Below are 15,045 nucleotides of genomic sequence, written 5' to 3' on the forward strand. Positions count from 1 at the left end.
GTAAAACTAGAAGAGTTATACGATAGTCACTAAATCTGCTTCAGGCAATGACTGACTGACTGAGTTTGGTTTTACGCCGCTTTTAGCAATATTCCAGCAACATCACGGCGGGGACACCAGAAATGGGCTTCACACATTGTGCCCATGTGGGGATTCGAACCCGGGTCTTCGGCGTGACGAGCCAATTTTACGCTTTAACCATTAGGCTACCCCACCGCCCCTTCTTGCAATGAAGTCCTGAAGCTCTTATATAGGTAATGTCAAGATGTCATGGTCAACATTGTCAGGGTGGGACAGAGGTCGTAGTTCACAATCTATCAACGCATGCACCTTGTATATGTGTAATGAAATAAACTCACGGGCTTTTGTAATTAGGTGGTGTCATATCTTGATCCGAGCCGCCATACATTCTGACAGTCAACACATGCATGGCCATCCGCATTCCTCCATTCATTAAATGATGAAATATCTTCAGACAGTTGAAATTATACTGGCTGTCCATACGCTATGTATTTGAGAAACAGAACAAATGACATACATGTGAAGAGCGAATTTCCGTTAACACCCGCAGTATGCTGTTCCAAGCAAGTCGAGGTTTTACAGTTTTCGTTATGATAGAGATATTTCGGATTAACGGGGTTTCGTTTTATAGGTATATATCTGTGTATCTGTTTCGTGATAAGACTGTTTACCAGTTTAAGTGCGATGTTCTCTTTTATCCCGAGTTTCTGATTTGATAATGGGTCAATGCCGAGCAGTTGCCGACAGTCAGACCTCGTACGGATGGTACTGTTTTCTGGAAATCACCGAACATCACCGAGCCTACCCGAACGGTTGTGAGTGAAGGCAACTCGCGCACGGTTATATATACAGGAGCTTCCAACACGATGTCTGGTTTTCTGAACGAACAGATCGGATTAAAGAGGTTTCAGTGTTGTAGGTTACTCATGCAGTGCTAACTGTCTTTAGCAGAGAGAAAACGACTCAATTTGGAAGGCAGCAGTTGGGTAACCACACTTGACGAATGTCGCAAGCGTTCCTATATGCATGACTCATTAATCGACAGGCAACATCCTGCTGTGCATGCACTCTCTGATCAACTTTCATTCATGTCAGGTCATTTGATAAAGTCTTGCAATATATCTATTTTGGATTATTATGTATATCTTTACTGATTCGGTAGAAATAAAATTGAACAACGGGGAGAGTTCTATGGATATGCAACTTCTTTATTTTTAATGTAAGCAGATCTAGAGACTATATATATTATATGGTCTCTGATGTAAGCGACGTTCGGTGTAGCTGCTAACCTTATTATCAAACAAGTGATAACGGTGTATACACCGAAACGTGGCTTACATTAATAATAAAGAAGTTGTATATTCAAAGTTCATTCCCCGTTATTCACCACACCAACTTTTATAAATGCCACTGAAAGTAGAGATTGTTATACATTATATTTACTCTCTTTATATCCACGAGGCAATGTTATAAATAGTTTTTAATGTGCTGTGTGATAATAACTGCAACGCACTAGGATGGTCAGTATTTCACGTCTGTGAATCACAAAGGCCTTACGCAAGTCGTTTAGAACACATGTCACTGTTTATGAATAGATTGATAGTTGAAAGGGTGTATGTTGTGAAAGAGAAAACTCACGTGACTCAATCTGGCCAATCAGTATTACCGTGTATTTTTAGGTCATTTTGGGCGCTTCGCCTTGAACTCCGTACAGTGGCTGGACGTGACAAGCGGCCATCAGGAGTTAGCGACCTTTTAGTAAACAAATGGTTGGTCGTTCGTTCAACACGCTACGTGTTTTATTCAATGTTATAACAATTACTGACACCAGGACGGATCGGACCTGTTGCAAACTGGATCAACAACAGTAATCTAACACGCCCAAACATGGAACACACCAACCTCGTAATAAGCCTTGGAATGTGAACAGCGTGTAATTATAAACCATTCAAGGTCGGGATTGGAAACGTGGTACACGGGATTTGGATAATCGTGAACACAGAATGGCTGACAGCCTTACCCTTGGTCATTTCAGACGCTTGTCAGATAGTTCTGCAGACAAGGCTGTTATGGAAATGGCGAACCTGATCACAAACCCAGGCGATGTACCAGGGGCGACTCTCCCAGCCTCGGGTATGAAGCGCACCGACAGTTCCGAGGCACTCAATCTTACCCTACACCAAGTGAGTATCGTAGATATAGTTTGTCGTCTGCTCAAACTTAGGGACCGGTCGTTTCATGGTAGGAAATGCCGGATATGTCGGAGTCCACATTTAATCTTTTATTCCCTTTTTGAATACTACACAAATGGTTATATGAACATTTAGGTGTTTTACTGTAGTACCTTCTTAGGGACCATTCATAATTTATGGATAGGGGGTGTGTGTACCACGTGTGTGATGATGATTTGTATGGAGAAGCATGTACAATGTGAATGACCCCCCATGTCATATACATAATCAATGACCCCGCCTCCTCTTCCCATAATTTTGTAAGCATAATTTTTAACATATTTTTATTTACAAAATTGATGACCGCCTAGTACGTGTGTAACCCCCTCTCAAGCCATAAATTATGAACGGTCCGTTATGTTTATTCTGTAGTATTCATATTTCAATGGCAACTTGAGGAAAAATCATGTATAGATCCCACAAGTATTAATTAAATACTTACAGCAGTGTAGGTACAAGATCACTTTGTTTCTTATGAGAAACTTTTTGGAATTAGTTAAAATATAATTTGAAAATATACTGACATTTGAATGACGATGTTTAAAACAGAAACATGATTAATGTTCTCAACTTCACTATTAATAATAATAATATGTACATTTTTATATCGCATCTATTCATACAGTAGTTTGCTCTGTGCGATGCTCACTGTATAATCATTATAATTAGGAGCACATTTGGTGCTTGTGACGTGAGTCTATCCGTTCATTGCAACATGTAACTGTCAAGGAACAGGTTTTGATTAACATGATAAAGTGTCAAGTGAATTAACGCTAGAAGTGAATGACGTTTCATTTGTTGTAAATATCAGTGCTAGCTTTGTTGAAAATGAATATGAATCCAGTAGCGTGAAAACTAGATATTATTGCACAGTGAATAGTACCCAGCTCAGCTGACCCACTTAGAGCCTGCACTGTATGGGTTTGAAATTGATTCTGTGTACAATAATTAGCATGTTAACGTCTCTCCTGGGCGTAAAGCACTTCTCCATAATGGCATAATTACTAAAATATATTAGGGAAATTATATGAGGAGTAGTTTATTTGAGATGTCTTCCAATATCATTCAGTTTTAGAAATAATCTTATTTCAAAGATAGCATTGGTATAGAAAAAAAATTTGGTGTTTTAAGAGTGTTAAAGTTATATCACAGACATTTGGAGAGGTCTTGTTATCTAAACACTGCACTTTGCTCAAAATAATATATACTGAGTGGGTCATATATTGGTCATGTTGATATACAATATATGACTTTAAACTGAGTTAATATTGATAATAGATAATATCGGCAGATCTAAATTAACAGATAAGTTTGAAATTTTAATAACATTTTAGTTCTGATGTAGTTATTGCCAGCAGCACTGTTAGCTGGCATCTGTTACTTTGTGTCTGCTGACTTTCTATGGAAAATCTTTACAGTAGATGTCAAAGCTTATGGCAACTGCAAGAGTTGTATATATATAGTTAGTGATTATAGATTTAACTGTTGTTATTCAAGTGGGTCAAATTACATGAGAAAAGAGGCCCATTTGGGTTTGCTGCCTTCAGTCGCCTAATTATGTTTAGGCTGTTTATGAGACAATTTCTTTTCCGGATGATGTAGGATCCGGCTCTCTCCTTTGAATTTAGACTGAACACTTTTGGATATAACCTCATCATTAATTGTTCTTAATAAGTCCAAAACTATTTGTAGCTTGTCCTTAATTGCCTTTAGCTTTTACACTTAGATCAAATTAAATTCCAGTTACAAAAAGATTTTCTAAGGGAGAAGCATGTGTAACAGGGAGCACGTGTTTCGTTTCATGCAGACATTTTACTTCGGGCGCACGGCCTAAGCTTCCTCCGGGTGTTGGTCGTTAACTTGCGTTAGTAACTGTACCTTTTGTTAGTCGTGGGTGCAGGAAATGTATTTCCTGCGAGGTTTAGGTATCATAGCATAGCTCAGAAACTACAGGCTCCCTTACACAAAAATCCCTGAATGAGTGAAACTACTCCCTTATTGGAATATAAAACATTATAACTATCAAATAGACTGATGGTGATAGGTTGACAAAAGGTTACACTTCATAGTGTTGTATGCTCATGATAAGGGTCTTAGGCACACCAGAAATTTTAGATTTTCTTTCCATTTCTATTTTTTTTGGATTATGTTCAGGTATTAGTCATTTTTGAGTGAAAGAATGATGTAGATAGACGATATAATATGTCACAGTGTTTTGGTGTATAAATGAACATGATAGTGTAAATATCTGTTTTGATTGAAAGAAGGAAACTGAGATAAATGACTGTAAATGTATGCTTTTTTTCAATTTTATTCTTATTCATGAGCAGTTACTACTTGAACTTGAAGGATGCTGATAGAGATTTCAGTGAATGTAAGATATTCTGGAATAGGTCTTCAGCAATCCATTACTAATTGTAAGGGACTAACAGACCTGGTGACTTGGCTGATGCATGTTGTTGTATCACAGCTATATTTATCAATGCTCCTTAGGCCAGACCAATTTTATTTCTTGTTTTGTCCTCAGAAATCCTAAAGGCAGGAAGAATAAAAAAAATAAATAAAAATCACCAGTCAAAGTAATATTCCTTTTAAATACTATAAGTATTTTACTTTTGACAACTTATGAAGTGTATATAGGTGAAAAAACAGTCTAAAAACATTTTCTAGCACATTTACATTTTTGGCCAATAGAAATATTCAAATTTTATTTTTTGAGTGAGAAAAATTAAGTTTTAGTTTTTTTCTTAATCTTGAAAAAATACCACTGGCAGATCCCTTAAAAATAAAATAAAATTGGTCTGGCCTTATTTTAATAACCATATTCTCTGGGCCAGACTTGATTGTTTACAGACATCCATTATTGGAATGTTAGTTAATGCAGTGTTTAATAACAATGTTGATCAATAATCAATCCCTATTTGATTTTCTCAAACCAGTTATTTATACTGAATAATAAATATTCATCCTGTTTTTTTTCAAACCAGTGTGCCCGTGATGGAGACGAGACAAACATGAAGATTGTGCTGAAGAACATCAGCGGCCATCTCAAGAAGAAAGTGAATGCACTAGATGATGAAGACCTGACCCCATTGCACTATGCAGCTCGCTACAACCATCTCAGTGTTGTCAAGTTGTTAGTGGATGCTGGAGCAGGTATTGTTATGAAGCGTGACTCTGATGTTCTATGTATAGTTTGACTCAAAAGTGGACTGAATTGCAATCTAACTCGAAAACTAATAAACATATAATACTCAATGAAATGCTGATCATAATCAAATCAGCAGACCGACTCTGTTAGTTTTTTGCTGAATTTATGCCCTAAAAAGAAAAGTTGTTTAACAAACTATCATTAAAATTTTGACACAGTTCACAATCTGTTACAAGGGAGGGGTGCAAAGAGAAGAACAGCCACTGAGCCAGGTGTATGCGAGGCATTAGTCTGTCTCACAGTCCCTGAACCACATTAATTTCCCTACTGCCAAGCCATCTCTGCAGTGCTAAAGCCCTAAATAAAGCAAGTCTAGATTTCCTCAGGTTCAGGAATCTCTGGTCTCCCTAGGACTTCTTTTCAATTTAAATGGGCTTGTTTGTTACTATCAAATCTGAATCTCTGGTCCTTCTAGGGCTCCTTTTCAATATAAATAGGCTTGTTTGTTACTATCAAAATTATATATATTCAGAGACTAAGCCTTAGTCTAGCGAGGCATGTGCACAAGTGCGGACAGAGTTACTGATTCATTTACTTGTGCTGTGCAGTCTCCATCCTTTCTCACACACTTGGCTGTTCCTCTCTTGCACTCCTCCCTCGTAACAAATAGTGAACAGTGTCAATAGTTTAATGATAGTTTGTTAAACAACTTTTATATTTTTAGGACATTGGTCTGATCTTTTGATTATGATCAGTGTTTTGTTGAGCATTATATGTTTAGTAGTTTTCGAGTTAGATTGCAATTCATCAGTCCACTTTTGATCCAAACGGACTATACTGGCAAACAAGGATAAGTTGAGCACCGACTTGACAATTGACCCGTATTAGCACGTATGAGTGCAGCCCACTGGCATTTGCCATTGTGAGCAAAGGGGTCCTAGGTTGTCTGCCATCAAGTGTAGTGCGATGTGTGAAGAGAGAGATAACTGGTGGCATTGCTAGCTTTTAACAGTACCTGTTTCGTAGATGTACATTCTTTCTCCATGTACTTAATCGTATTGTATGCCACTTCTCGGGTCTGAGAATGTATTATCTGACCGTGCTTACCTAACTTCGAAATACAGTTGAAACCTGATAAGTAAAATTTCAAGGGACTCGCCAAAATTGTTTACTTATCAGGTATTTTACTTATCCAAACTTATAAAAACCTGCAAATGACAACCATATGCATGTATATGTACACATATGGAACAATGAACAACTTATCAGGGCTGGCTTCCAGTTGTCTGTGTATTGTCAAGTGCTTCACGCCAGCGAGCTGTAAGTAGGATGTTTGTTTGACTGGAGACTGACACGACTGCCCCTCATGTCGGATTATGTGGTGATCGCTAATATAGTTATCAGTCTCTTTTGTTAAGTAATTTACTTCCAGGGACCGTGAGAGACGTTTAGTTAAGCGGTATTGTTTACTTATCCGAGTTTAGTTAACCAGACTCTAATAGTGATAATTAATGAAGAAATTTGCCGGGACCAAAGAAAAGTGTTTACTTATCAGGTCTGTTTAGTTAAGCGGTCTTTACTTAGGCGGTTTCCACTGTATATATCTATATATCTGAATATTACTGACTTGCTACACCGACCTCGTGAGAGTCTTATGAGCAAAAGCGCGTGCAGCTCCGCATGGAATCAATGTAATCGTCATGCACTGCACGTGCACTAGCCTACATCTGCTCTACCTTTCACAAACCAAATGGGTTTGCTCATTGCCATGCACCGCCTACTTCACGTAAATGCGTTCTCTACACCGATCCAACGTATCCTTGTTTGCCAGTAGGTTTCTACACTTTTTAAAGGTCAGCTAGGTCCCTTAACCAGTGGAATTTTATTAAGTCTAGCTTGATTTCCATGAGGTTACACAGAATATTACACCGTTGTTGGATGTAATGGTGTCCTTAGCATGCTAATTGGTATAAATGACTTTATCAGTATTCACATGGCTAGTTGCACCAACTAGTGTGTCAAAGGTGTATGATGTTCTGCCAAGCAGAACGCTACATCTCAATCACATGTCAGGGTTATCTTAACACATGGCGCTGGGTGATGTTCCTGTGATAATCAAATGACAGAATTGGTCCTCCAACAGGCCTCATGCTGTTTATAACTGGTGAATAAAGGTTATAGGATAAGGATTGCTAGGGATATATCCAGACCTGCTCAGAGATGGATATTTGCCCCAAGCCTCTACCATATAAGTTGTAATTCACTATTTGAATTTTAAATTTACTAATACCTCAGAATTAACAAAAATAAATCTATAACAGTAAAAATATCCAATTCTGAAAATATCATGTTTTCACCGATTACTAGGGAGGTCACGATACATAAGTTTCATGAATCGATATGTATCACGATACCCATGTGACGATTCAATATGTATCACGATACCTATTTTCGCTGCATTATTGCGTAAATTTAGTTACATTTTGAACATTAATATGTCATATTTTATAATTGTCCATGAAAAGATCAACATTTTTTATTCTCAGAAATTATAAGTTCTAATTTCCCATCTTTGTGCATGAAAAATAATCATTAAAACTCTCATAACATCAAAAAACATGATACAATTGAAAAAAATATTTAAACCAATTCTCTCAAAACTAAACATCGATACAGTTTTGAATGTATCAATAATTGTATCGTCTTAGATAAAGTATTGATGCATCGATGTATCGTGGCATCCCTACCAATTACCTGCCATGGGCACTCAGTTTGGAATCCTAATTAAATTCCTGACTCAGGTGATCTTACTTTTAATATTGCTAAAGTATGCAAATTTTGATTGTCATGATATTGAAAGCACTTTGTACAATGGCACTGACTGGAGGTTAATAAGTGGTTAAGATGCAATTAAACTTTCTTAGCTAACTAAGCCATCTTTTTTGTCAGACCCGAATGCGAAAGGTGAAGATGAAGTCACCCCTCTCCACACAGCGGCCCGATATCGCCGTGAGAAGAACAAGAGGAAAGAGACCAACAGCCCAGAAGAGGGGGAAACAGCTGAGTCAAATGTGTGTAGCAGATTTCTTGTGTATTATACACAATCAATAATTCACCTTTCAGTTTACAAACTATAAGTTTTAATCAAATGCCTCAAAAACACGAGGGGAGGTGGGGTAGCCTAGTGGTTAAAGCGTTCGCTCGTCACGCTGAAGACCTGGGTTCGATTCCCCACATGGGTACAATGTGTGAAGCCAATTTCTGGTGTCCCCATGATATTGTTGGAATGTTGATAAAAGCGGCATAAACCATACTCACTCATCATTTACAAAGCATGCGGAGAATTATCTTAATACTTACATTAATATTTGTCTTTGACTGTTGTCAGATTGCAGCCAATGGCCTCCCGCAACTTGTGGAGTACCTGGAATCAATTGAAAACTCTGGAGACAGCTGTATATCATTCCTTGTCAAGAATGGTGCCAGAGTCAATGTTGTGGATATCTACGGACAAACACCTCTACATTTTGCTGCCATGAGGGGAAATGAAATTGCAGCCAGGGATCTGCTCAGTTTTAGCGATATAAATGTCGAAGTGAGTTCACTATTGATGTGTCAGGATTTTAAGATTTGGGATCATGGTAATTTCAACTCTCCTGAATAGTTTAGTATCAATTTTGACAAAGGCATAAGTGAGGTCATTTTTTGAAGATGGATCCCCTTAGAACTGTATCTCAAGCAGGTTTTTCAATAGGAACCAGTATTACCAGAGAGAGTTTTCATTCATTGAGATTAGATATGTTCCTGCTAGAGTTGATGATCTTCATTGTCAACAGTTTGTGTTGACATCTATCTGTTTACTAGTTTCTCAGCTGAGGTACAGTGAGTGCTATGTTGTACCTTATGTAGACAACACGTCAGGCTATTGGTTAAAGGATTTGTTTGCCACGCCAAAACCTGGGGTTTGATTCTTCAATAAGATATGTTTCGTTAAGCCAATTTCAGAGGTCCACATCTTGATATTGATAGAACATGCTTAACTGAAAGTGTGACTTACATACTTCTAGTATGGATGTGCTAGTCTTGAACTCATTTCACTATTTTACATTAATGTTACCTCTGGTTTTGGTAAGATTTTCATGATTTCATATGTCAATATTTTGTTTTCAGGCTCAAGACAAGCAGGGTATCACAGCCCTCCACATGGCAGCCATACACAACCAGGAGGGTGTGGCAGCCATGTTGATCGAGGCGGGTTCCAACTTGAGGTGTGTGGACCATGAACAGTCCACCCCGTTGCATCATGCATGTTCAGAGGGGAACGTTGCCTTCGTGCAGATGTTGTTTGATGCTGGAGCCCGTAGTGCCGAAGGCTGGGTCATGGTTTCTAGTGTGAGTCATTTCATTCCCAGATATAATGCATTTGTAGCGGCCATAAAATTTCCGAGTCCCGTGCTGGGATTCGAACCACGAACCTTCTATTCCGAAGTCGGACGCCTTGTCCACATGACCAAAGAGGTTAACCCGTCAGCAAGCTGACAAGGTAAGGATGTCATCTGTGGGATGACTCCACGCCCTGCTACACATTCATTCCTGATGTTGTCTTTAATGTTTATCATTGTTTACGGTTTGTACACTATTATACACAATAGTGTATTTGTAGTGTAAAGAAAGCATGATCACATCTTTACATCTCATGGCACATATAGCATGACGAACATATGTCTAACATGAAAAACCTCATTATTCATAGGCATAAATTTCTGCAATCCCAGATATGGTTTTAGCAAACATCAAAAAGAATTTTCATGTTTTGTCGCTTTTCATTTATCAAAAAAATTTAATTGGTTATTACAAAGTCTAATTGAACCAATATCTTGCCACGTGTACGGATGTATCCAGTTTTCATACTGCAGAAGTGGATTAGCCATCAAAGTGATGAAAACGATTGCGTTCGGCAAGACATATTGACTTTGTTCTTGTATCAAGTTAATGAGGATGATGTATTATGTTAACATGCTTTGTTCCTCATCCAGATGCTGACGGATCGCGATGTGGAGGAGAGCACATGCCTCCATCTGGCTGTAGACAACGGACATTATGATGTGGCTAAGCTCTGTTTGGAGAAACGTGAGTCCGCTATTAACACATCTAATATGACCTCTCTGAACAAACATCCTCGATAATCTCCAGGGTATACGTTCCGATAAATCTCCACTAGTACCCTAGATGCATCTACGACTCGGCCCGACAATTGTATTACCTCCATTTGCTGGCTTTTTATCCATTCAGGTGTCTACGCTGGGAAGTGGAGCATATCAATCACATGGCTTTTATCATAACTCACTTCCGATTCTTTGATAAACAGGAATGTTAAGAGGTAGAATAAGTTCTTGCATATGTTTTTGAAGGTTTCAGACCAGTCAATTTGTCTGTATTGCCTAAATCTGAATCGCACAGCGATCAAATCTTCGCGGGTGTCGCTGCCACCTTTGTTGACAGTGGCAACCTCTGATTGGCTACCGTGAGAAGGCAGAGCCAGCAAAGGGAGGTAATACAATTATCGAGCCAACCCATAAATGCATCGAGGGTACAAGTGGAGATTTATCAGAAGATATTCCCTGGAGATTATCGAAGATGTGTAGAAGTAACGCTTATCTGAATGCTTGATTTTTTGTAGTTTGTGGTTTGCCTGATCCATGTTAGGGACCATTCATAATTTATGGTAGGGGGTGGGGTGGGGGGTGTGTCATGATGATTTTAAGGAGGGGTCACCCATTTTGTTCTGGGGAGCTAGGGCGGTCATCACTTTTGTACACACGTATGAGTGGGGGTCATCAATTTTGTACATAAAAATATGTTTAAAATTATGCTTAGAAATAATGGGAAAGGGAGGTCATTGACTTTGTACATGACATGCGGGTGGGGGGAGGGGGTCCTCACTTATTTTGTACATAAAGTTTAGTGGGGGTCATTCACATTGTACATGCTTCTCCATAAAAATCATCATTACCCCCCTAGCCATAAATTATGAATGGTCCCTTAGATTTCCTGTTATCCTATTGCTGACTAGTGAGAAAGATTGCTGGGTGGTTTGTTAAAGCTAACATATTTCTGACTGGTGTGATACAAGCTGGAAATTGTGAAATATTGTTGACTGTTGAGCAAAACAACATTCACTCACTCCTGATATTGTCAAAGACAACCACCTTTGTGGTTACTTATAAAAAGTAAGAAGTTCAACTCTGAACACAGTGTGGGAAACTTGCAGTCAATGTAAACTTAAGCTCAGTATTATTCGTTACACTGCTATACTGAGTCTAACAAAACCTTGTGAATGGTCGCGTCAGGTAACCTTTCCAATTGACCAATCAGAACACAGCTTACCAAATCGCGAAAGTGGACATTCGCTCATACCTTTTGAACTTTTACCTGGGAAAAGTTTGTACCCGAACTTTTCCGAATGCTATTTTCCGTACGATTGGTTCCTAGTGATGCACGCCACAGCAGTGGGTAAACATTCGTTGAAAATAGCGCTTTGTCAGTATTAAAGCATGTCAACTTGCAGAAATATTAGCTAATTATAACCATGTCAACAGGAACCCCAAAGCGTATATACTGCAGGTCAAATATCAGTGTTTTATGAGGATTTTCATTTGTTGGGAGATCGGTGTTGGCGACCAGGGGACGAGAAAATTCATTTTGTAAGTCCCGCCAAACCCTAAATAGTAGTCGTTGTCTGATTAGTTAAATCCGTTTGGCCGTCTCGCCTTTGATTGGACGGTCAAGGTTACCTGATGCGACCTTCCACAAGGTTTTGTTAGACTCAGTATAGCAGTGTAACGAATAATACTGAGTCTAAGTTTACTTAGACTGGGAAACTTGGTGATTTTTATTTTCCACTTAAACACAGTTTTATGAGTATTCTGATGTTCTGCAGGTGCTGATGTGAATGTCCCACGGAAACACTATATGCATCCTCTCCATCTGGCCGCCATGTCGGGAGACATCCGCAATGTCAAGCTACTGATGGAGAACAATGCTCGTATCGACGTGTTGAATGACGAACAGGCAACACCTCTACACAAAGCTGCCCAGTTAAATCATCTGGCTGTTGTGAAATATCTTGTTGATCAGTAAGTAAGAGTTATCTTGCATGTATTGCTAGGATGACGTTACCAGTGCTGACTGGCTGAGTATGGTTTTACACTGTTTTTAGCAATATTCCAGCAATATCACGGCGGGGGACACCAGAAATGGGCTTGACAAGTTGTACTCATGTGGGGAATCGAACCCGGGCCTTCGGTGTGATGACGAGCGAATGCTTTAACCACTAGGCTACCCCACCGCCCCACCTGACCAGTGACACTCTATCACATCAAGTGAGCTTCTTGTAAGCAAGCACATCAAATTGTCAGACAGCTGGCCTTTTGATAAAATAGTTGCTAGGTGACCACTCCCCCTTAGTTGATTAAAAGTAGTATTGGCTTTCTGTTGATTATCCATTTCTTGGATCAGTGTAGTGCAGGAAGTGCAAGTTGCTGTGTATTTTGCTGGTAAACAAATTATGTTTCCATGGTAACAGGGGAGCAAAGATTAATCGACGTGACAAAGACAACTACACGCCCCTTCTGCTGGCTGTTACGTACGGTCACGTGGAAACTGTGGAGCTCTTGTTGCAGAAAGGTGCAGATTACACTGCTGTCGACAAGAATGACAAAACCATCATCTACCTGGCAGCTGAGGAAAACAAAGCTCCAGTGCTGAAGGTAAAACTGTTATTCATGGTGATTTACTTTTGGTAAAATTCCAACTGATTTGTACTTTGCAAATATTCTAGGAATAATATTATTAGAACTCATAAACAACCATGCCTCCAATTAGAACTATTCTCAGAATTTATTCTCAGAATTTGAAGTATGTTATGACAGATTTTATATTTGGTTTCATTATTTCATGTTTCAGTAAGGTCTTGATTGGTTTATCACTAAAACATGACAAAGTATTTGTTTACAATGTGTGGTGTACATTCTGCAGTTGACTATATTTCTGTTTTTCAGAAACTGTTGTCTTACCCACAAGTGAAGCGCCTGATCAATCAAAGTGATCGCTATGACAACGATCCTCTTCATATTGCGGCTCAAAGTGGTTACAGTGAGATCTTAGTGGTGAGATATACTTTCTTCCTTCATCTCAATTTAGCAGTATATTGGCATCATAGAAAGGAAAGAATAAGGCAAGAACAGTAATAACCCTTTGGTGTATTATTAGTTTTTCAATTATTTGGTTTGCACATTTACTGTCAATTAAAACCAGGAGAGTTTTATTATTACTGCAGTGTCTGAAAACACCAGTTAGCAGTGCAAAATGTCACAAATTTTTATCATGCATGTCCTGACACAAGATAAATGACAGCAGTTTTAAATAATTGTCATCATGACACCGAATTGTGGGGGAAAAAAACAACACAATTTGAAAGTAGTTTTTTCTCAACCACCAATTTCAAGTTTTGAGAGCAAAAAAATCTGTTTCCCAGCTAAAGTGAAAAATTCCTAAAAAAGCCTAAGTCCAGTTGTATCAGAGACCATATAATATATTATTATATATATTATAATGGTCCCTGGTTGTATGCAGTGAGCACATGAGAGGAAGGGACATAACTCTGGCATCATGTTGTTTGTTTTAGGATGCTACTAAAATAAGAAAGACAACTACATGTATATGTGTATTTCACATTTGTTGGAATTGTTTTCTGAAACTCCTTTTGGGTAAATAGTTGATTTTGTCCATATTCTCTAGACATTACTGGAGAATGGCGCTGATCTTGACAGCAAGAATGAGGAAGAGCAGACGCCATTACATCTCGCTGGCAAATTCGGGAGAACAAAGTAAGTCCTTGACTTCTGTGGGAAGTGCATAGTTTTACTAAATCATGGTTCAACTCAAGTTTTTCACTTAAATGACATCAGAAAGATCACTCACCTGATGAAGTAGTAAGGATATACTCTGAAACATTGTGTTCCTCATAATAAAGAAGTTGACATCCATGAAACTCTTTTCCTTATGTGTATCACTTCTAAATGCCATTCAAAGATTTGACTGCTGTGAAATCATGAAAAACTGTATGATGTTACTTCCAGTGAAATAGTCTCCAGTTTAATGAATTAGGTACCCATTTGGTTTTTGCCATTTCTGACCAATGAACTGTTTCCTTGTTTCAGCAATGTGAGAGAGTTGGTGAAGCGTGACAAGTCATCCATCAATGACGAGGATGAGAACTCCAACACTCCTCTTCATCTGGCAGCCATGCAGGGACATGACAAGGCAGTAGCACTCCTCCTGGAGTTTGGAGCAGACGTTGCCAGCAGGTATGTGGCGTCCCGTGGCCTGTGTCCTTACAGTCAGAAGTGTTAATTAGCAGTCTCTGTTTTGAAAAATCACCTGTCTCTCAAACATTTAATGCAAGGCCAATTATATTTTGGTGGTCAGATTTTCGTTTTCAGCATTCAAATTTCAGGAAACAAATTAAATGTTATATAAAAGAGTTCAAGGATTGGTTTTGGCTATGTCCAGCGGAAAAGATTATGGCGTGTCTCTCTCATACACACATGAACAGCTTGCATCCCAGGGTCCTGATAAATA

General features: G+C 38.7%; 1 protein-coding gene across 6 annotated transcripts in view; it reads left to right on the top strand.

Moving 5' to 3' along the window:
- LOC124286559 (transient receptor potential cation channel subfamily A member 1 homolog) overlaps positions 1–15,045 on the top strand; it is a 69,471-nt gene that overhangs the window by 36,227 nt on the left and 18,199 nt on the right. For 5 of the 6 annotated variants that reach the window (XM_046722926.1, XM_046722928.1, XM_046722929.1 and 2 more), the window contains 11 exons: positions 2,057–2,204; positions 5,240–5,408; positions 8,353–8,474; positions 8,792–8,998; positions 9,574–9,795; positions 10,440–10,533; positions 12,344–12,539; positions 12,989–13,172; positions 13,464–13,571; positions 14,203–14,291; positions 14,625–14,771. In XM_046722926.1, coding sequence (XP_046578882.1) covers positions 2,057–2,204; positions 5,240–5,408; positions 8,353–8,474; positions 8,792–8,998; positions 9,574–9,795; positions 10,440–10,533; positions 12,344–12,539; positions 12,989–13,172; positions 13,464–13,571; positions 14,203–14,291; positions 14,625–14,771 — 1,686 coding nt within the window. Of the gene's footprint in view, positions 1–1,705; positions 1,791–2,056; positions 2,205–5,239; positions 5,409–8,352; positions 8,475–8,791; positions 8,999–9,573; positions 9,796–10,439; positions 10,534–12,343; positions 12,540–12,988; positions 13,173–13,463; positions 13,572–14,202; positions 14,292–14,624; positions 14,772–15,045 lie in introns of those variants that run through there. The other variant, XM_046722931.1, reaches the window with a different exon arrangement.

Source organism: Haliotis rubra, unplaced genomic scaffold (assembly GCF_003918875.1).
Source record: "Haliotis rubra isolate DU_JTF1 unplaced genomic scaffold, ASM391887v1 Scf386, whole genome shotgun sequence".
NCBI lineage: Eukaryota > Metazoa > Mollusca > Gastropoda > Lepetellida > Haliotidae > Haliotis > Haliotis rubra.